Source organism: Paroedura picta, chromosome 4 (assembly GCF_049243985.1).
Source record: "Paroedura picta isolate Pp20150507F chromosome 4, Ppicta_v3.0, whole genome shotgun sequence".
Classification (NCBI taxonomy): Eukaryota; Metazoa; Chordata; class Lepidosauria; order Squamata; family Gekkonidae; genus Paroedura; species Paroedura picta.
The window spans coordinates 94,602,549-94,625,997 of record NC_135372.1 but is presented as its reverse complement, the minus strand read 5'-3'; the positions used below and the strand labels follow the sequence as shown (position 1 = coordinate 94,625,997).

Genomic DNA, 23,449 nt, shown 5'->3' with positions numbered 1-23,449 from the left:
CAATAATGTCATAAAGAGGGTAAAACTTCACATTGTAATTTATGAATGGATCAAACACTTTAGCCAAATGGTTTGGCTAATGGTTTGGCCCAAACCGTTAGCACACAGTTAAGGGTAACTGTCCAGTTATATTGCATTGCTGAATGGAAAGGTTTTATTGACCCACAGAATGGTTGTGCAGTTACAGTTCATTCTGGTGTAATCCATTTGATGTCATGGGGACTACAACTATCCGCAAGGAGACTTTTGACACAATAGTTCATGAGCACATTTTAACCATTACATGGTACCTCCACCAATAGGATTTTAGTGACCATAGTGGGATATTGTCCACATATAATACAGGGAGTATAGCCATCCCACTAGAGGGGAAAAATGAAAAACTATAATGTAGTTGTCATTTCTTCCCCTAAATGTGTGTACCTATGGGGGGGGGGAGAGTATAAAGCTTCAAAAATATTCATTTATTATTAGTTTTATATACCACCCCTCACAGTAAGAGACCATTAAAACAATTCAGCACTCCATTGTATTCACTGGTGGTTCTGCTGGTTCACCTCTTAGTCCGTTTCACACACTGTGTGGATGTTTTTCTAGCTCTAATCAGTAGAAGGAATGACTGAGATGAGTTGGGAGAGGCTCATAGATTTTATTGGCCAATAGTTGGTTCTGGCCTCAACCCAATGTCTCGTGGAAGATCACCATTTTGCAGGCCCTGAGAACTTGGATAGTTCCTTCATGGCTGGCGTCTCAACTGGCAGCTCATTCCACCTGGCTGGGGTCATGGCCAAAAGGCCTTGGCCAGAGGCACTTTGGCTGGGGACCATCCCATCTTAATATTGGATGATCTTAAGATTCTTCTGGGGGCACACTGGGAGAGGCGGTCCCTAAGATATGCAGGGCCCAGACCATGTATGGCCTTGAAAGTTAGAACCAGCACTGTGAACTTGATTCAGAATTAAATTGGCAACTAATGCAGCAGCTGGAGGGTAGGTCATATATGGACCCTCCATGGTATCTTGTAAGGATCTGAGCAACTGAATTTTGGACCAGTTGTAGTTTCCGGATTAAGGTCAGGGGTTAGACCAGTGATTCCCAAAATGGGCGCTACCACCCCCTGGTGGGTGCTGCAGCGATCCAGGGGGGCGGCGATGGGCCACAGGTGCATTTGGGGGCGATGAATAACTATTAAAATTTAAAAAAATTAATTTCCAGGGCGCTGAGTAATATTTTTTCTGGAAAGGGGGCGGTAGGCCAGATAAGTTTGGGAACCACTGGGTTAGACTCACATTGAGTAATTTACATTAATCTAATCTGGAGGTGACCATTGCATGGATAACTCTGGCTAGGTTTTCCAGGATCAGATAGAATGCTAGTGGCTTCACTTGGCAAAGATAGAAAAACGGCTGGCATGCTACTTTTGTGATCTAAGCCTCCATGATTAGGGAGGCATCAAAGATCAATCCCAGATTCTTAATGCTGCTATTCTTTATGCATTTAATGTCACCATAATTATGACTATTTTTATTGTCTTTGGAAATGGAAAGTGGCTTTTGGCAGCTTAATAGGTTTTAAACTGTGTTCTTATTTTTTATATTTTATACTGTTTTAGCTTTATTGTAGCCTACCATGGGGATTCAGTTTCAGAAGGCAAGACATAAAGGGTAATGCTAATAATAATGATTTGCTTGGATGTAGCAATCAGCATTGGGAACAGGACAATCCCTGTGTGGCTTGAGAGTGCTAAGTGCCTTGATTTAACATGCCTTTCACAGATGAAGCAATTAATCTGGAAATAATGATGGGAAGCCATGCTATTCATTCCCATTGTGCAAATACTACCTTATGCTCCTCATACCATGTTAGTCCAGAGGTGTGATCCTGGTTGTCATATGACAGGGTATGTCCTGAGCTCACAGGTTGTGACACGAAGGCACCGGAAGAGAAAAGACAATTTATTAAGGACTCCTGCTGACCTGTCATTGGAGGAAGCTGATATGGAACAGCAGAAGTGTTTTGAGGCCTTCATCAACCAACTGGGAGCTGACAGCATCTTTGAAAAGTAAGAACATGCTAACCATACCAGGTTGCAGACTGAGTCCCACAGATAGATGCAGGTAGAGCTGTAATGGAAGTAGTGACAGAGATGCAGATGTACACAGTGACTACTGCACGTGAAGGTGGGTGGGGATAGGCTGCAGGGGGCAATGCCAGGCTAAGACTCAGATCTTACAGAACATTCTTCCATGGCATGAGCTAAGGCAGTAACTGTGCTGTCTTGGAATTGTTTGCTGGTTAGGCTGATTCTGTGAAGCCTTAAGGGGGTGGCAGATTACAGTGGATGAGTGATAGGGTTGTGAGTGTCCTGCATAGTGTAGGGGGTTGGACTAGATGACCCAGGAGGTCCTTTCCAACTCTATTATTCTATGATTCTTTTAGGATCCTTACAGAATAATATTTATTCCTGTCTTGTCAGAGTTGTACTTGTTCATTGTGCAATAGTTAATGCAGCCTGGACAGTTTTCTCTTTGATATATTAACTATTTGCTAGGCTACCTATGGGTAGATTGATGAGTCTGGGTGGGATTTCTAATTGGCAAAATGATTGGCATTGAGAGAGAAAAATTAATCTTCCTTTCCCAGGGGCAATGGCCCTGATCTGTACCATTCTCTTGTGTCTGCTTCTAAGGCCAAGTAACAGTTTCAATAATAGAATGCCGAGAGCATCACTTCTAATTTGACCCTGAAACAGTTCCTAAACAACAGGCCCATTATAAGTTCAGCCAAATGGACTTTCTTCAGAAAATTCACCAGAAAACAATAAACTCTCCTTTGTTATAGTCAGTCAGAAATCTGGATGATTTGGGTGCAGCTCCAGCAAGATGAACCTCATCTGTTAGGAAGCCTAAAGGAATTCTTGGCTAAGATGACGCACTTGATCAAGGAAGCTAAGCATGCTAAAGAGAAGTTACAGCTAATGATGAACACGTAGGTCATGGGACGGAAGGTGGTTGTATGTAGCTTTTTAGAATAGGGGTTGGGGGAAGCCATAAAAGGAGAATATTGGACCCATAGAGGGAAAGGCAAGAATTGGTTTCAGTGTTTGCATTTGTAGCAAGAACAAGGGGCTTCAGAAGGGCAGAGGATCAATCCCTTTGTACCATTAAAGGAACTCAGAGAAAGGATACCTGATCCTGTTATATAGTGAATGGTCTGACACAGTACAAGGTAAAGATCTTTGTTGTGGTCTCTCTGGATCACACTGATGAGATCTAAAGGCCTGCACAGAGCCCACCTTTGGAAATTTACAAAGTTAAAATGATTTGGCATGAGCCCTGCACACATTGCAGACTGCAAACACCTGGAGTGGGTGGAGCCACATCCCCTTTTCAGTTCACTGTTGATTGCCCCACCACTAACCTTTTCTGGAACTCTCTCTCTGTATGTCTTCACTGATGGCTCATGCCAAAAACATGTTTAGCTATGAATGTTTCTGAAAATGGATTCCATGCATACTTCAGCGTGACTGCCCATATGACCACCTGAAGAATTCCAGTTACAGATAAGCTACATATTCATTAGTCTACAGGTGTCCTTCAACCCAATCTATTCCTCTGAGAACTATTAGTTGTCCATCCCAGTTGGCAATTCAGAGGCGAGAGAAGGGTCTGGAGGGAGCAGTGATTAGGACAATGGGAGTTGTCAGCAGCCCACTTGGGGGATGAGGAGATGGCCGACAATGCTCCTTAATCTTCAGTGCAGCTCTCCCATAAAACTGGTTGCTGATCAAAGGCATAAAGGAGTTCCTTATAATGTGTGCACTACTGGCAATACAAAGTCGTTTTAGGAACCGGTCGTATGCACAATCTGCATTAACACCCTCATACTTGGTTTTCTGAAATAGACACCTTGCTGATCACAACAAGGAGGTGCAGCAGTTGTATGAGGAAATGGAAGAGCAAATAGAGAGGGAGAAAAAGAGTTTGCAGCGAGAGGTTAGTGCCCAGTTGAATCAAGCTTCTTTCCTTTGACTTCTCAGAAGGGGTGTGTTGTATTTGTTTGTTTCATCTTTTCTTATTCCACCTCTTCCTGGAGGCTCAGGGTAGATTTCTTTGAATCATAACATAACATTGCTATTTTTTTCATTTTTCACCATCTTTCTCATGAACAATGTAAAAGATTTAGGAGAAAAACGGGACTCAGATCCCAAAACATGGCAGAAGAATAAAGGTTGTTTGCTAGAGTGGGTGGTCAGAGTCCTTGAATGGTAGGGATGGGTGGGAAGGACAAGTGTAATCTCAAGGCCTGAGTTGCGTTTTCTTCTGGAGGCTCAGCAATATGCTTGGAAGGATTCTCCCTGTGGGGAGTCAGGGAACAGTTCTCGTCTGTGGATTGTGCCCTAGGGAATTGCTGTACAAGAGCAAATGATCCTTGTGGATTTCCCCTCTCCTGGAGGGCAAGAGAAAAAGAGGAATGGCTGGTCCTGGAGCCTGCAGAGAGGAAGGAAGAAGGTGCCTTATAGCTTGGAAACAATAGGTAGGAGCCCAGGCCTTTGCTCAGGCACCAGATTTCCTTCAGTGGCTCTTCAGAAGGTGATTTTTGTTATAAAACCCACAACTCAATACACAATTGCACCAAACAGAGCTAAATGGAGATGTGAGGATTCTGTGGCAGTGATACAACTGCCATAGGGTTTCCAGTCCCCAGGTAGTGGCGGGAGAACTCCAGGAATTACAACTGATTTTCAGGTTACAGAGATCAGTTCCTCTGTAGCAAATGGATGCTTTGGAAGGTGAACTTCATGGCGTTATTCCCTACTGAGGTCCCATCTTTCCTCAAATCCTGCCCTCCAGAGGATCCACTCCCAAAATCTCCAGGAATTTTCCAGCCCAGAGCTGGCAACCCTAAATGACTACCACATTCTCTATGGACAGAACACTTAAAAAAGGGCAAGGAGCAGTTCCTGTCGACAAAAGAGGACAGGACCTACAGTAATGGCTTTGGACTACATGTAGAATGGTACCAGCTAGATATAAGGAAAACATTTTTCACAGTCAGAGTAGTTCAGCAGTGGAACCAGCTGCCAAGGAGGTGGTGAGCTCCCCCTCACTGGCAGTCTTCAAGCAGCAGCTGGAGAGATACTTATTAAGGATGCCTTAGACTGATTCTGCATTGTGGAGGGGGTTGAACTAGGTGGCCTGTATGGCCCCTTCCAATTCTGTGGTTCCATGCTTCTATGACAGGACACAGAACACAGCTGCATACAGTATTCCTATGTCTTTGGAAAACATAGTAAATTTACGTAGAAGATTATGAATGTAGGTAGGTAGGTATGTCAGAATACATAGCCACACATATCCAAATCTCAAAAGAGGTTCAAAAAGCAAAATGTGGATAAATTGGTTTTCTTGAGGGAACTTCTCCATGTTTTTTATTTCTGAAACCTCTTATGAGAATTCAATACATAGGAATTGTAATGACTTAAAAAAATAATGGATTATAGTGTTTGATATCATTTTGGCCTTCTTCCTTCTTTGTTGTGTCTTATTTAAAGGCAAAACCATGTATAAGTGAATATGTGTGATGTGTTGACATGAGAACATTTAATGGACAAGGAAAAATTCAAAAAATTAATTGGACTACACTCCTTTTCTTTGAGACAATGTTGTATGTGAGTCTATGCTGAGCTGTGTGACTGCTGGTGTGGATTAGAAATTCAGTGTTCTGCCAGCATAGATTTTATATTTATGTTACAAACGAGTCTAAACATACAAATGGACCCTAATAGCTGCTATCCCCAGAATACATCATATAAAACAACAGATTTATTGCCTTTACTGTTTCAGAGTGAAATCAGAAGCAAGTTCTACAGTGTGGAGGTGCAGAGAGTGTTGGATGCCAAAGAAAGGGAAATACAGCATTTCCTGTGTGTTCAAAAAGAGGTAAAATAGTCAGTGTGGTGGGACCCAAACAAGCCTGACCTGTCTTCCGTTTTCCACATGTGGACAGAGCACCTCATAAAAAGGCCGAAGATTGTTGACTGGTATCTTTATAAAGTGGCTTCTTTCTTGCCTAAATGCAAAGGAAATGGTGCCATCTTCTGGAAGCATCTAACTCTAAGTTACAGACAGGGAGATAGGGACTGGCTGCACAATCTGTCAATAAAACCATCACCCTTCCCCAGCTGCTTGCCATCTGATGAGTCTCCCAGGACCAGTAGCCTAATGAATCAATAAAAAACCTGTTGTGTTGCAGTACGATATGATAAGGGATGCTCTGAGAAAAGGGCACTTAATCTGACAGCTCAAATGCCTTTTGCACCCTCCTGTTTTTGTTCCATTGGCGTTGACAGAAAGTCCACTCATGAAACTCAAAAGTTTTCTATATGGAGCCTGGAGAGTGTTCATTCCAAGATAACAACAACAAAACACTCTTCAATAGGCACAAGCATGTTAAAGTTTGGGTTGCCATCTTTCTTCTCTGAAGACAGAAATTCAACTGCAGCAGTTTGCCCAGTTTGTTTCATTTTGTTTTGGATGCTGAGGAGAAATGATGATCCCTCTGGAATTTCTGTCCTGTCATGCAGCTGTTAAAAGCACAGGAGATTTTATTTTAGCGAAAAGAGTGGCAGTATCGGCACAAGAGGATGGGATTTAGCCAGTGCTCTAGACAGATGAGAGAGTCTGTGTAAAAGAGGACCCTGCACAGCAGATTCAAGCATCTTTCCACAGGGATTTTGATGAAGCATTTTCAATCCTTTCCCAGCTAGAAGCTGAATTTCTCAGCCTCCAAGAAAAGCAGCATAAGGCTAGCACTAAAAACCAGCAGCTCAAACAAACCAACATTGCCCTGGAGAATCAGCTACAACAAGCCCTCTATCGACTTCAAAAAACTCAAAGATATTTGGATGTCATGAAAAATAGAGTGTCACAGATGCTCAAAGAAGGCAGCAGGCAAGTTCTAATTTTGTCTTCACAATACCACCATGCCCAGGGAAGAATATACTGCAGGAAATCCCTTTTATGTTCTAGCTCTAGTTTGAGACTGGTCCCTTTTTGGAATTCTTCCCAAGGCTGAATGAACCTAAACTCCTGTTTAGTGGAAAGAAGGCAATTACTCATTGTCTGCCCTTTTATCAGACAAGAGCTTGCTTCATTTGAATGTCTGCTACCCCTGGCATTTGTTAGTTATCTGTCTACTGATGTTATATATACACTGTTATTCTGTTTCTCAGGGTGATGTACGTCTTTTGCATATGAGCTGGACCTGCAGAGCAATAACCATTGTGTAACAGTGTGGTGTTCTCTGTCTCAAAGCAAAGCAGTGTATCAGTGAAAACAGCCATAGGCAGGCCCAGTTTAAGGATTTGTGGGGTCCATAGTACCAGAGCCAGTTTAAGGATCTGCAGAGCCTTAGCAGAGGACAACTGGTGCTGTTACTTGTGCTGTAACAGTTGGGCACGCTTCCCAGGGATAGTTGGAACTCTGGAAGCAACTGATAGCTTTACATTTCTGAAAACATTTCTTGAAACTTGGTGGGACATGCAATATCTCCACACTTATGCAGTTTGTGGTCCACATGCATGCTCAGTGAACATATCATGTGCTCAACTGAGCATGTGCTCAATTACGTTTTTGTGGTTCACAAGTCGCATACGTATGAAGACCCCTAACTGTGCAGCACTGCAGGATCTCTGGAACCACAGGACCAGTAGTGCATGCTACAAGTGCTGTTAGGATAAACTGCTTCTGACCATGATTTGGGAATGCTGTTCCCACCCAGTGCTACTGTAAGGTGACCAGATTATCCTACTTTCGAAGACACATCTGGGGGTATCTGGCAATTTGTACTTATGTTGAAATTAAAAAATATATATTACAATACTATTTTTGCGTTCTATGCATTCTATGAAACTTTTTGTTGCTCCATATAGACCAAATTTTTAATCAAGACCCCCCCCCCCGGTCAATGGTGTCCTGCTTTACCAGTGTTAAAATCTGGTCACCTTATGCTACTGCCAGTGTATCACTTCTGACTGAAGAGCTCTCCAATGGTTTTGCTTTTAGAAAACTGCAACATGATGTCAATGGGGGCAAGTCTGCTACTCAGTCAGTTGCAGTATTAATGCAGCTGCAAGGTTTGTGTAGCTGTTTTGTGCAAAAACAACACATGAATGCATGTGGGAAAAGTAGATATGTTAGTACATTACCTTCTTCTTGCAGGGACAGACTAATGGAGAAAATCTCCAATGAGACACTTCAGACTCCACAGGTAACTTTTCATTTAGCTCACTACTGCTCACTCCCTTGAAGTTATGCCAGAAAGATGTGGATGTGTCAGTGGTAAAGCTGGTTCTATCCTAGCACTTGTATATTATGGCACCTGACCATGTAACACAGCGCTGATCAACCAGCAGGAAAGTTCACGGAACAATGTCAGCGTTCATGAGTCAAATGAATTAAAACTGGGTATGTTATTCCCTTGTATGTTCAAAAAGTGTACTTAAAAGGTAAGTACATACTTACCTACTTTTAGAGTAAGAACTGCCTGCTTCCATAATTATCCACCCCTGTATGATATACCTTTCTTATAGGAAAGAGGTACAGCCTGAACAGACTCATTCAACCTGTTCTGGAAAGAGCTAATTATGTTGCATTTCTGCATCAGAAACAATTGAATATTCCAATTTCCCCCCTTGTCATAGCTGACCATATAGGGTTTACAAGGTAAGAGACATTCAAAGATGGCTTACCATTGGCTACATCCACATGAGCCTGGCATTCCTTGGCAGTTTTCCATCCAAATACTAACCAGGGACAACCCTGCTTAGCTTCCAAGATCTGACAAGATCATGCTTGCCCAGGCTATTCAGGTCAGGGTAAGCAAATCATACATGATGGCAAAATTACAACATAATTGCATATCCTAGTGATGGCAGAGTTTGAATATGCAGTTTTATTTATGAAAAGAAACAACTATGTATAAAAAGAAGAGAAAAGAAACCGAACTGTGCAACTAGCTGTTTTGTCTGCAGCCATTCTTCTGTTCAGCTGCTCTTCTTGAGGCAAGCAGGGAGGAAGTATGCTCAAAGAAGCAGAAAGTCTCTTTTTGAGCCAGTCAGGAGCCTAGAGGAGATAATTTGAAAACCTTCAGGAAGTTCCTATTTTAATCTATGCTAAATACACATCTATTCTGCTGCCCCATGCAGGATACTCTTTATATTCTGCTCAGTTATGCACACTGCAGATCTCGCATATTCCAACACCTAGCAAGAGCTGACTGTAAGAAGGCAGGCCACAGCAATAAACCACGCAAAAATACTGCAAACAACCTGCTTCAAGGATGCACACCTTGGTCCTACAATTCCCTTCTGCCATTTAATAGGGTTATCTTAGTATACTAGCAGCCCTCTTACAGCACACCACAATGTCCTTGCATGTAATTTGGGAATTAGTATATTAACAGTAGTCCTGTTTGTCTTTCTTTCTCTACTCCTGTGGTTCTTTGAAGGATGGAAATGAGATGGTCCCCTCTGAACTGGAAATGAACTTTGGATATAGATTGAATGAAGATACACAGGACAGTTCTGATCAGCAGTAAGCACTGAAATGAATATATGGCTGATTTAAGTCAAGATGAAAGAGGTCGCGGTGGTTTTTGCTGTGGCTGGGCACCTGTTCTGGGACCTTGGTAGCTTCACTTTTCCTGTCAGAGACTCTGGGATTTCATATAACTTTAATATGTGCTGTATCTATAAAACCGGAAACATGTTACTGGGATACTCCGAGGCCAAACAGAGGTTTTTCCCACGATTGCCTAGCCTTGCACACTCAGACATTCCTTGCTAAAATTTAAAAATAATGTATTTGGAGATTTTTATCCCACTTTTTAGCCAGACATTTCTCAGAGGAACTAACAATATTTGTTTACCAAAATATTTTCTATTGGCCTTCTGATATTCAACCTTCCCTCCCCCATGGCCCTTGAAACATTTATATGGTTACATACTATATGTTAGCAATAAGTGTATTTGCTCTTTATCCTGCCTGAGTGACTAATGCAGGAAGCCTGACTGGCTTTGCAGAAAATACGTCCTTAACAAGTCATGTATTTTGTGCTCCAGAATCTTGTCATTTTAAACCTTTAAACTTTTATGTGTGCCCAGTAAGAATTGCCCTATGCTTTGTGTCCCCGTAGAGCACCAGAGAACAATGCATCAATTACCAAAGCTGAGTCAGAGCCCAGAACAATTTCTTTTGCAGAGGAACGCTTGGTAGAGTTTACTGAAGAAAAACAACAGCATTTCCTAAAGAAGCCTTTAGGTCAAAGTTCTTTGTCTGGAGAAATGAATTATGCTACAGCATCCCTCAGCAAGGTGTCTGAATCACACCAACAGATGCATGATCTCAGTTTTCAAGGACAAGAATTTTCAGGTCAAACGAGACAAGATGGAAATAATCAGCACTGTCTCACGCAGGAGAAAATGCTACACTCTGACGCTCTCTTGAGGAATGAGGGTTCAAGGAAAAATTTTTTAGAAACTGACCAGAATGCATTACAACAAGATATTCTCCTTAAAGGACAGGGTTATATGAAAGATGATATTCCAGAGATGAAAGAAACTAGCCTTTTTGAGCCAAGATTGGACCTTAATGCTCTTCTACCAATGCAGAGAGAGACTCTTTCTCCTCGGCGTTGTTCTCCTGCAGGTCACTCTGAATTGGCGTCACGAGTCAGCGGCTCCAAAGAGAGTCCAGAACAGGAGGATATTCTATCTTTAAGACAGGCAACTCAACCCAAATTTCATGAACAAGTTTTAAAGATGAGAGGGAGAATTCAGACACAATGGCCTTCTGTCGATTCTGAGCAGGGAATGGTAAAGAAAAAATATATGGAAATAAAAATGGATAAAGAAATACCATCGGTAGAAGGTATGCTGCCAGCTTGTTTTCCCATAAAAACAGTTCTACCCAAGCTGCATGTGAAATGCAGGCCAGAAATATCACTTGTGCACAACAGCCAATGGGAAAATAGGTCCCAGAATGAGACAAATATTGAAATCGCTGAGGAGAGAGAAAAGCTTTTGGCAGAAGACAGAAAAGAGGGACAGGCTGATATGTCTGAGTATGAGAAACATCAGGAGCCTAGGACAGAAATGGATAAAGAAACAAATGTCAAGACAGATGACCAGGATTTCCAGATGAATGCTGGAACACAAGAAACTTCAAAAGGTGCCACAGACGTCTGCCCTTATCCAGAGCATCTGTATAATGTGCTCTTTGTAGGAGATTCTAATGTTGGCAAAACATCCTTTTTGTGCCGTTTACATGACGATTCCTTTGGGTCAAATATAACTGCTACCATAGGTAAATATTTATCATCTTATGTTGGGAGGCAACATCATGTCATAGATAAAAGCCTAGGCCTTGTTGTTGGGATGCCTTTCTTTGATTTTTTGTTTTTGTTTCCTATGCGTGGCTTGCGCTTTGACCTGTGCAGAATTAGTGACAGTAACTTGGTTCCACGAGTCTCTTCTCCTAAGTGAATGTATCTCCCCTGCCCCTGCAAACTGCTCTACAATGCAGCAGCAACAGGGCTTCTACATGGCAGGTCTCCTGGATTTTCTCTGCCTCTCGCTCCCTACCCCCTGACCACAAGGCCTTCATTAAAAAATTAGCAGTTGAATATCATTATAATGATATAGCAATCTGTGGAATTCTTTGAATTCCCTTTCTTTTGAAGAGAGGGTCTCTAACCCCTTTCTTTACAGAGACATGCATTTGACCTTCTACCCCCACAATGAACATTTTTTAAAAATGAATGCTGGGAAATCAGAGAAACTGACACACAGACTGGAGTATAATCAGTTGCTAATTAAAAGAAACAAAAAGCCCCACAGTGGTGGGTAGAGGAAATAGCCATTGTCAAAACAGAGACAAGGAAAATTGATGTTGTGTGGGTGGGATTGCGAAAAATCCAAAGTTTTGCACCCACCCTGCAGCCAACCGGCCTTTGTTATGATCTTTCCCAAAACTTTGCATAGAGCAGTTTTGGAAAAGATTGGAGAAAAGCTTGAGGAAACAAAGAGGAAACAAAAAAATACACCAGAATACTGGGGGGGAAGTAGGAAAAACCCACTTCACAACCGCACTGAACCTGTGGAAAAGGTCACAATCTGTCTTCTCTGCCTAGCGAAACATGCTACATTTCTCCACAGAGTGGCCACCAGGGCTACCAACTCTGGCTTGGGAAATTCCTGGGGATTAGGGGGGGCTGCCTGAGGAGGGTGGAGTTTGTGGAGGAGAGCACTTGGCAGGGATGTGATGCCACAGAGCTGCCCTTCCCTCCCGGGAAACAAGATTAGTCACTCTGGGAGAAGTCCAGGCCCCATCTGGAGACTGGCAACCCTAGTGGCCACCAGTTTGATTGGAGCTTTTTGGCAGCTCATGTCTTTTTGACTCTGGGATGATACATTCCAGATAAACCACAGTGTCAGTCTGTTGGTGCCATAACAAGAATGGATTATCTGGCATAAGACTAACAGTGTTTTTTTGTGGCATACATTTTCATAAATCTGTTAATGTTTAAGGTTCTATGAAGCGCTTTTTCTTTCCAATGGTTTCTATTCCTTGGCACAGGAGAGCAGACATGGTAGCCGTGTTCCAATCTGAGCTGTGTAAAATTGTAAAGATATACATCCGAGATGCATGAAGAATATCCCTTTCACATGAGAGGGTTGGTTCCTACCAGCTATTCTGCTGCCACAAGAGGGCAAAATGGGGAATCTTGGACAGTTGCCTTCCTCTCTGCAGCCTCATCCCATGTGGCTTCTTCACTTAGGTCTTATGATCCCGAGCATTTAAATTTCAGAGTTAATAAAGCTGACAGAATCCAATCTATGGGAATTGCCAGTTTATTTCATAATAGCAGGGGCTCCCAGATTGGCTGTGGGCCTATTCCACAATGCATGTAGCAAGATGATCAACCAATTCCTATATGGAAGAAGTCAACTTCACTTTTGGCTTGCAAATCCAGACAGTAACACTGACAAACTTCTTCAGCATTGTGCTAGCCTTGATTGATTAATCTCTGTAAAATGTAGTGATGGAAGCACTTAGAGAAGTGCAGTGTTCTCTTCAGCTTGCATACTTCAGTTCTTGGAAGCTGTTCAAGACTTGAACAGAACTGCATTGTAAATGGCTGCATTGTAATCCCTAGGAATGGACTATCGGATCAAAAACCTTATTGTGGATAACAAATGCTTCGCTTTACAGCTATGGGACACAGCTGGCCAAGAAAGGTAGGAAGCATGAAAGTGTTGGGTAGGAAACTACAAAGGAAGAAATATTTGATAATACACATTGAAAACTTCGTTTTTTTGGTGACTAAAGAGAGCCTCCACATTCCGAGGCAATCAACCTCTGAATATCAGTGTCGGGAGGAAACATTAGGGAAGGCCTCAGCCTCTATGTCCTGCTTGTTTAGCCCTCCTGAGGAACTGGTTGGCCACTCTGTGACACAGGATGCTGAACTAGATGGACCACTAGTCTGATCTGGTAGGGCTCTTGTGCTTTACAAAGCACTTAAGTAAGGCAGTGGTCCCCAACCCCTGGTCCGGGGACCGGTCCTGGTCCGTAGATCAGTTGGTACCGGGCCACAGCTCCTCCTCGTCCTCCTCCCTGGCTGCAGCCTTGGGGGCTGCCCTGCCACTCTGCCACCGGCTCACCTTTCATGCTCTCCAGCAGTCACCATGGCTGGGGCTCCCCAGTGGGCAGCAGGAAGTCAGGGGCACCAGTGGGAAAGCAAGTAGAACAGGGGCTTAGGCGGCAGTGACAATTCCTCGGTAAAAGACTACCCCCCCCAGGGCCTCAGCAAAATTGTAAAGCATTGACCGGTCCCTGGTGATAAAAAGGTTGGGGACCACTGAAGTAAGGCATTTCATATTAATTAGCTAAGTAAAATAAATTTAAAAAAATAGGCCCATAACAGTCATATTTGGTTAGAATGTAAGGGGTGCTTTTTTCCTCTTAGCCATGGCACAGCACCTTTATCATAATGACAAGATAGATGAAGACACATTTCTGTTTCTGACCAAAGTACAATAGCCACAGTTTAGTCACTTTAAATTCTAGGGAGAGTTCAGGCCTGATTTGGTCTGGAACCCACTTGTTTGTGTTTTTAGCAGACCACCATATCCATTAAACTCTCCTCTAATACCACATTTCAAAGGAATCTCTTCCTGTTGGCTCTCTTCACAGCCCCACTTTCACAATCATTCATGGTGATGGGAAATAATATCACATGAATTAACTTGATCATCTTTACACTTCAAGATCTTTTCTGGCTCCCTCTTGGCTGCTCTTCCCAGTCTCAGTCTCGTTCTGATTTCTTGGGGGCAGTCTCCCTTTTGCTTGATGAGGGAGCCACGGAACAGAAAACCTTGAACAATTTCAATTTCTTCATCATTGTGTAATTCCCCAGTAGTGACCACTTTGGTCTTCTTGATGTTCAGATGTAATCCTGCTTTGGCACGTTCTACTGCAACTTTCATCAGAAGTCGTTTCAAGCCTTTCTTTGGTCAGAGTGAACTGTCTAGGCTGGTCTGGCTCTCATCTGCACGAGTGCTTGGCAAGCTCACTCTGTTGCTAGTGTTATATGGAAGAGGAATCAAAAAGGAATTTAAAAGTACATTCCCACTGATAAAGCTGAATGTTAAACGCATAGGGGCTATTACACTATTAAAGATCAATTCCCTTTGCACCATTTGTTTATTTTTCTTTGTTATCTACATATCTCAGTTTGTTAAGGTTCCACCAGTTTTCACTCCACCTTCATCTAAATCTAATCCAGTTTTCCTTATGATATGTTCTGCACACAGATGGAAGACATAGGGAGATAAAATGCTTCCTTGTCTGTCAGTTCTTCTTTACAATCTATTATATGATGCACATGACATTATTCTTCACAGAACTTAGATTACGAAGCAAAAATGTTATCTGGATTATTGCTCACCAATTCAGGTTGGGGGCTTTGCACCCCCAGTGCCTACTTTATACTGGGAAAGTTTAGGGTGGTGTGCCAAATCCCAGAGTCTGTTTTCTTGAACTTCTTCCCACTGGGCAGCCATGGTGCAAGCTGGTAATACAGTCCTATTAAAACTACTGCCATGGGTGGGGATTTTGCAGATTCATTACTTGTACGTTGCTGAAAGTAGTCAATAAATGTTGAGTTCTGCACTTGGTGTCAACCTTTCCACAACTACAAGAGATCTGTGAATCTTGCTTGATGTCTGAAAGATACAAAGATTACTGGCCTTTGTAATTTTGGTGGAGAGACACAATTGTTGTTGTTGCTTTTTTGTTTGTTTGTTTTTGCCCAGAGGATGTAGGGTTCCATCTTACACCAAAGGCGCATATTTGCCTGACAGCACTGGGATGCTGGTGAAAAAAAGATATAAAATCATGGCCTGAAACATCTCTTTTTCTCCTTCTATCTCTTTTTATTTTTTAACATCCAGCCTGAAGAAGAGTTCTGAAAGCTTGCATGACGTTGTGTGCCATTTTGGCTTGTCAGTCAAAGAAATTACATGAGCCATAGTTTGTTGTTAGTTCATTGCAGCTTGCACACATCCTATTTGCCAGGTGAAATTGCCAGGGATATGAGTCATAATTCATGGTTCTTCAAGTAGCTTTGAAAGATTACATTGTTTTCGTTTTTTTGGGGGTGGGGTGGGGGTAAGGTAGCCATTAGTGAAATTGAGGTTTGACGTAAAAACAAACAATAATAATCTTGATTTCTTTGAAATGGCAGAATTAAACAGACATACAGACTTTTCTAGAGGGCAAATAAAATCATGTGACTAGTAGTTTGTAATTACCAAGAGAAATCTTCACTGACAGATACCACAGTATCACCAAGCAGTTCTTCCGAAAGGCTGATGGCATTGTGCTGATGTATGACATCACCTCAGAAAACAGTTTTGCAGATGTGCTGTACTGGTTGAGTTGTATCCAGGTAAGGATCAAGGATAATGGGATGGATCCAAAGCACTGCAAGTCGGGTGATGCTCGTGGAAAATGACTTTCCTGCTTCCCATTTCAGCTCCCTGGAATTCTGATTTGGGGGACAGGGAACTCTCACAAACAGCAGGGGAAAGGGAAAAGGGAAAAGGGAAGTGGCCTTAGGAGCAGAGAATCATCAAGAACCTGCCCCATTTCATTATAGATGTGCTGTGTACTTTGTATTTGTTGTTGCAATGGTGAAAGAACATCTTTGAAACCAGTAGGTCAAATCTGTGCTTTAGCAGTTCATCTTCAGAACGTGGTAACTATAACAAAGCATAACAGCAAGGCAGTAGGATGGGCATTTCACCATGAGATATACTTGTCTTGTCACAAAAGAGCCAGAGTGGTGGAAGTCAGCGTGATATAGCATTTAACAGCAGCGGCTTCTAATCTGGCGGGCTGGGTTTGATTCCCTACTCCCCCACATGCAGCCAGCTGGATGACCTTGGGCTCATCACAGCACTGATAAAGCTGTTCTGACCGAGCAGTAATATCACAGCTCTTTCAGCCTAACCTACCCCACAGGGTGTCTGTTGTGGGGAGAGGTAAGGGAAAGAGATTGTAAGCCACTTTGAGATTCCTGGTAGAGAAAAACGGCATATAAGAACCAACTTTTCTTTTTCTTCTAGCAAAATCTACATTTAAGTCTAAGTACTGCTAAAGAAAACATCAAGAGGGCAGTTCCTGAAACTCTCTCTGTGTATTTTAAGTGCAGGATCAATAATCTATTCTCTTTACTCAGTGTCATGAATCTCTTGATTGTGTAGACAGGAAGGGGGTAATCCATTTATTAAAAATAAATCCAGTATAATGTTTGCAATTAAAATATCTCTTTATAAAAATAAGTAGAAATGGTGGTTGCACCCCCAATAGCAAGATTTTCTGATAATTAAATTATAAAGTAATTGGTATTCATTTGGAGGGCATTTGTGCCTTTAGGTCCAAGAGTTGCTGTGAAGCTTACGAAGATGTATACTCAAAATGTGTGCCTGCACACGAAAGCTCACAGCTTGAATAAATCTTAAAGGTGCCATTGGACTCAAATTTTGTTGTGCTATTTCAGACCAATATGGCTATCCATTTGAAGACGTAAACTGTTGTTGCTCATTTTAAGGGATATTGTCACCTACAAATCTAAGATGATGATGATGATGATGATTTAAATTTCTAGCCCGCCATTCCCAAAAGGCTCATGGTGGGTAACAAATGTGCATTAAATCCCTAATAAAATCACCCCTAAAACAATCCAAAATCCTAGTCTATAAAATGCACAACAATCCATACACAGAGAATCCAAGATATACAGGGGCGAAAAAACAACAAGCAGATTCCACCCAATATCAACCCCGGGGGTGGACAGAGGGGTTGCTGATCTTAATTTGCCAATAGAGTAACCCAGAAAGGGGGTCTAGAAAGATCTTCCTTAGCGCACTGCCCTCAACCATAGACCTGGCAAAAGAGCTACTTCTTACAGGCCCTGTGGAATGTCGAAAGTTCCCGCAGGGCCTGTAGCTCTTCCGGGAGCTCATTCCACCAGGCAGGGGCCAGGACCGAAAAGGCCCTGGTCCTGGTCAAGGCCAGACACACTTCCTGGGGGCCAGGTATGACCAACAAATTTGTGCCCGCAGAGCATAGAACCCTGTGGGGGGCATAGAGTGAAAGGTGGTCCCTTAAGTATGTGGGTCCCAAACTACACAACTACACATTGAACCGGATCCGGGCAGCAACCGGCAACCAATGTTGCTGCCCCAGCACAGGCTGGATATGAGCCCTCCAAGATGTCCCTGTGAGGACCTTAGCAGCCGCATTTTGTACCAGCTGTAACTTCCGGATCAAGCTCAGGGGCAGGACCATGTAGAGCGAGTTACAGAAATCTATTCTGGAGGTGACCGTTGCATGGATCACTGTGGCCAGATGTTTAGGGGACATGTCAAAGAATATATGTAGAAAGAAGTTAGAAACAGATTTTTCATTTCACATTTCACAATACTAGTTTCAATCCTGTAGATGTACCAATGGAGGAAGGGGATCTTTCCCTACCTTCTACTGTGACCTCCCCAAGCATTACTGGGCATTGGGAAGATGCTTATACACAAAAAGCCATGTAGGTTGGCTGGGCTACAGTGAGAAGGCAAATCAGGTGAGATCACCCCTCCATCTTCCTCCATCAATGGAACATTTTTGGTGTCCAACCCAGTTTGATTACTTTAATAGAAAGAAAATAGGAAGGATTGACTTAAAATACTATTCCTGAGTTATCTGCTGTACAAATCCTATTGCTGTCATGAAGTTCACAAGTGATTGTAACTAAACTAAAATTAAAGAAAAATGCATATCTTGATAGGAAGGAGCTGGAGAAGGAATTGTTGTCCTTCTGCTTGGCAACAAAACAGACTGCATTGCACGCAGAAGAGTATCTGCTGAGGACGGTTCATCCTTGGCACAGGTACCCACATCAACTTTTGTCTCATAATTGTAATTCCTTGTTCCCGGGGGGTAAATAAACCAATGGTAGAACAAATCATAACTTGTGCAATGAGATGGACAGGTGGATAATGACTAGTTGTGTAGGAAAACTAGTGGGTTTGTAATTATGGCCATATGATCAGAAATGACCACATAATTATTAACTGCACACAAGCAGAAAATATTTGTAATACAGAGAGGATATATAATCAATCAGTCATGGCCTGTGGCTGCATTAGAACATAGGATGACCTTGATGGGCTAGACCAAGGCCTACCTAGTGCAGCATTCTGGATTTGATGGCAGCCAGCCCCATGCTTCTGGAAACACATAGTCTAATGCCTTTGGAAGATGATGACTTTCCCTTGTTTGTCATCAGTACCTGGTATTCACATTCCACCTCTCAGCTTGAAATTTCTGTTTTGCTATTATGATTAACAGGAGCAGCCTGTCTGAATGGTGCTGTGACAAACAGGCAGTAGGGGCTTTGGGTGACTGTGGCAGAGTGGGTAGGAATTGAAGCATCCCATATTTCTGGAGGCAGCCATCCTGGCCTAAACTTGTGGTCAAATTACATTGACAAACCTTTTCATAGAGAGATAAGGAGATTGGGAGCTTTCCTTATCTCTTTGCTTTATCTGATTAACATCTTGAAGCCTGGAGGTCATTTTGGTGGATGTCATGTAAGCATTCTCCTATTAGAGAAAGGGCCACCCTCTTTTTGTGTTGGGCAATTTATGTTTTATGTTTACGTCAATGGTAATTACTCTGATTTTTTTCCTCTTCACTTTGATTAACCCTTTCTTGTATCTCTGGTTACACTTTTATTTAGGTTTTTCCTTTGCTGAAACTGGATAAAGAAAGGCTTTGCCATAGTCCCTTTAATATAGACTAAGATAAGATAGGCTGATAAATACCAAAATAACTGGAAGGAGAGGCAATCCAGCCTGGAGTTTATGGCTCGAGAGAAAAATACTGAAATCATTGCTCTTAGTAATCTTATGGTTTACCAATTAATTCTTTTTGAAGATGTGTAGGTGCTAGGTGCCCCTGCATTGGAGAAAAAGATGGATAAAAACGAACAAGTAATTAGCTTGTCTTAACATTGTTCAGTAACTTTAGCTGAGCCATTTACTGGCGATGAGATCTCTGCATATATTTTGCTTATCCAGTTATGGATAACGACCCATGGAATACAGTTTTAGTTTCTTCTGTCCTCTCTACTGGGAACAGACAATGATTGGTAAAATTCTGTGCATTAATGTGTAATGTTTAGATCATGTGGTGAGACAGAAGGTTGGGTCTACCAATTGCCCATGGCTGAGTACAAAGGCTGGTAGCTGACAATAACTTAAGGATATGTATTGCTTATATTATGGTCTCTTTTGTTAATACTGAATGCAGTGCTGCCTCAGGTCACAATGTGCTTGACTCCATGGTCAAACTTGTCAGGTGAGTAGCTGGGCTTCAGCATGTAGCCATCAACATACAACAAGGAATGGAAAATAAACAAACATCTCCTACAAACTTTTACCAACGGAGAACCTGAAAGTCATCCATTAGTGAGAGAACTGTGGTCCAATCCTGTGTCTGTTTATTCAGAAGCTGTGGATCTAGTACAAGTATGGCAGGCACAGGCTTGCTTAGGGACCTTTCTACATGATCCAAAAGCAGGGGGGCAGGGGACTAATTTTACTCTGTGAGGAAGGCTTTTCTGTCTTGAATAGCTGCCATCCTCTTGGCAACTTTCTTTTTAAAAGCCGAGGCCTGCCATAGCAAGGGAGAGGTTCCAGAAATGGTATGGCAGTAAGAGAGAGGCAGACATCCTGCAATTCTTGACAATGTTTTTAAATATTAATGCTGCATGAACCACAGTGGGTAAAAGATAAATAACATTAAAAACAAATTTCACCAGTTGGCATGGGCATAGGGGGAAAGTTGCTTTGCTTGTTACAAATATCCAGAGAACATTAAGTGTGCCTGTGACAGTCATGCAACCATATGCCTCACAGAAATTACAAATACAACAGATACAGACTGAAAAAAGCTGCAATTTCCCAGGTGTCAAAAATAATACCCCTAGTATGTGAATATCTACCCTAAATAATACATTGGGTAATTAGCTGACATGCAAAGAATTGCAGAGGAAGGAAACATCCTGTTCTTCTTCCTCTCCCCCATTTCAAGGCTTTACTATTCTGTATGAGCAGAACTATGCAGGATCCTGCCACACACTGTGATAAGTTTCAGATAGGCTGACTAGGGGAGGGAACATAGTTTCTTCCTCATTGTTTCAATTGATGTATGCTTCTATTACTTCTTCCCGTGATGCAAGTACTGGAATCTAACACTTATATTAATTGAACTAATCTCTGTGAATGCCAGCATCTAACACCTCCAGAGATGGCATGAGAATCAGTCTTTTTCCTTTTCAACTTTTAAGGGATTTTTTTTGTAACATCTGTCTAATGAAGGGTTCTGATGAATTCTAAAGCTCGCCCAATATTTTCTCCTTTTGGTTGGTCCTAATAAAAAGGTTTTACAGAGATCTGCTTTCTACCTCTGCCAGCCACTCCTTCCACTCAGGGCAGTGTTTCCTTGGCAGGGGCAGGGAAACTGCCAATGCAAGTTGGGGAACCTCAGTTCGCTATTTCCCACAGAAGATGACAAGCCCTCTAAATCAGTGGTCCCCAACCTTTTAATCACCTGGGACCACTCAATGCCGGGGACCACTCACCGGGGACCACTCAACGCCTTTTACTGAGGCCCGGTGTGGGGGGGGGTAGTTTACTCCTCTACTCTCAACCACTGCCTTAGCGCTCTCTGATCACTATTGTAATGTTTAAACATCCCTTCAAAATAAGATACAGACACGCCACAACAATGAAGTGTGTTGTAAAGGGCTGAGGGGGATGAATTAAAGGGCCGGGGGGGGGGGAGAAGGCGTCCTTCGGGGCTCACCTCCAATTAGTCGAAGGACCACATGTGGTCCGCAGCCCACAGGTTGGGGATCGCTACTCTAAATGACACTAAACAAGAATCTAGTGCTATGTTTAAATCTAATAACTTAAAAAAAAATTCCAGCACAACCTTCCATGGCTTAGAGCCCACCTGTTCAATTCCAATGTAGTGGATCCTCATGGGACAGGCATTTTATGTAGGAAGCATGAAACAAACATACAGCAAGGTTCAAGGGGCCATGCAATTCAGGAAGTACAGGGTGAAATATAATTCTATGCAATTCAAATCTAATTAAGGGAAATATATTATCTGTTCACTGGTTTTGTCCAGTAGGTTAACACTTGACATGGTGGGGGGATTCTACATTTTGCTAAGATAGTTAACACCTATATAGCAAGTAAGAAATCAGATGTTCTTATATACCCCTCATGTCAAGCCTCTTAGTGAATCTGAATTTAGCACAGGATCCAGGACTTTGCTACTATATGTAACATGCTTTTTAGACATACCTTTTAAATAGGAATTCTGTAATGTAAATTGGGTTAGCAAGCAACAGCTGAATCTGAGAGCTATAACTGAAAATAGTCTTGGAAGCTTAGTTGGGAATATCATACTTCTAGGTTTTGCCAAAATATTAAATAGGCTGTTTCTCTGCATATTTACTGAGCCAGATCGCTGAAAGCTCATGAAGACCAATTAAAACAGAAGATTCTGGAGTTACCTGCCCTACCTACAAAGAAAAGAGGGTGCTGCTCATGACCAATAGAAGATGAACGTGAAGTAAGAGCAAACAGACTTTCAAACAGATTCTCTTGCCAGCTGTGTTTATTTTGTACCCTGTGGATTCTTATGATAAGCCTAACTTACATAGCTAGGGGACTCCTGTTGCAGAGCTAAGCCACATGACCTGTTTCACACATTAGTGTCTGATGTGACACCACAGGTGCCCTACTGTACTATCTCAATCCTTTATTCTGTGCATACCTTGAAGATCAAGTTGAAAATGGAAAAGCTTGAATATTATGATGCTTGAGATGCAACTTCCAAATGGTTCCTTTCTGTGGAACCTGAGTTGGGCTTGGGGAATCCCAACCCACCTCTTTAAAATCCATGTGTGTAGCTTGGTTCTCCATTCAAAATCTAGTGCTGTGGTCACTACACCCTATTGACATAATATTTGCTGCAATGTTCTAATTCAGTCTTCAGGATCCGTATATCCCCCAGGTTCTGCTCCCATGCCTTTACAAAAGTTTATGGAAAAGAAATTTTGCATGATGTTTTTCATACTCTTATCTTCATATTTGCTTTAGGATGGTTAGGGCTGATCCTGCGTTGAGCAGGGAGTTGGACTAGATGGCCTGTATGGCCCCTTCCAACTCTATGATTCTATGATTCTACTAGATTTAAAGCCCATTTCACATGCAAATGAAATGGGCGCTAGATGGCCTGGGAGAAGGCTCTCTGGAGCCTTCTCCCCACCCATGGCTATCCCCTTCTCCCCACCTTCTCCCCACCCGTGGCTCTCTGGAGCCTTCTCCCTACCCGTGGCTCTGTGGCAGAAGGCTGCCCGGGCCACCCCCTACTTGAGGCTCTCTCGAGGCTTCCCACATGGATCAGAGGTACTGATAAACTTCGGCTTGGTGACCCGGTGGGGATTTTGCATGCCACGCCTGCTTGGCAATGAGAATCCATACGGGTGCCCATTGACATTCCAACTGGGGGGCCAAGAGAACCAGACCCGCTATGCCATCCACCCAAGGAGATGCTTGGCTGGCCCTATCTAAGGCTGCACCCGCACTTTGTGGGTCGCCACCCTTGAGCCCTGAGTTTCCCTGCGAGGCCCCAGCCAGGCAAAAGGCCGACCTCCTGTGCGGCGAGCGATGCGGCTTACCTGTCCTTCCAGCTGCAGTAGTCGGCGGCGCATAACTGGAGCAGGAGAAGCCAGAGGCGCAGGAGAG

General features: G+C 42.7%; 1 protein-coding gene across 1 annotated transcript; it reads left to right on the top strand.

Annotated features, from left to right (window-relative positions):
• The first annotated feature begins 1,892 nt into the window (after positions 1 to 1,892).
• RAB44 (RAB44, member RAS oncogene family) lies at positions 1,893 to 22,261 on the top strand. Its single transcript, XM_077336333.1, has 13 exons — positions 1,893 to 2,062; positions 2,842 to 2,988; positions 3,905 to 3,995; positions 5,847 to 5,942; positions 6,766 to 6,953; positions 8,223 to 8,271; positions 9,511 to 9,596; positions 10,198 to 11,366; positions 13,219 to 13,300; positions 15,900 to 16,014; positions 18,409 to 18,536; positions 19,926 to 19,982; positions 22,163 to 22,261. The coding sequence occupies exons 1-13, from the start codon at positions 1,893 to 1,895 to the stop codon at positions 22,248 to 22,250; spliced, it is 2,466 nt and encodes an 821-aa protein (XP_077192448.1). The 3' UTR covers positions 22,251 to 22,261.
• The last annotated feature ends 1,188 nt before the right edge of the window (positions 22,262 to 23,449 follow it).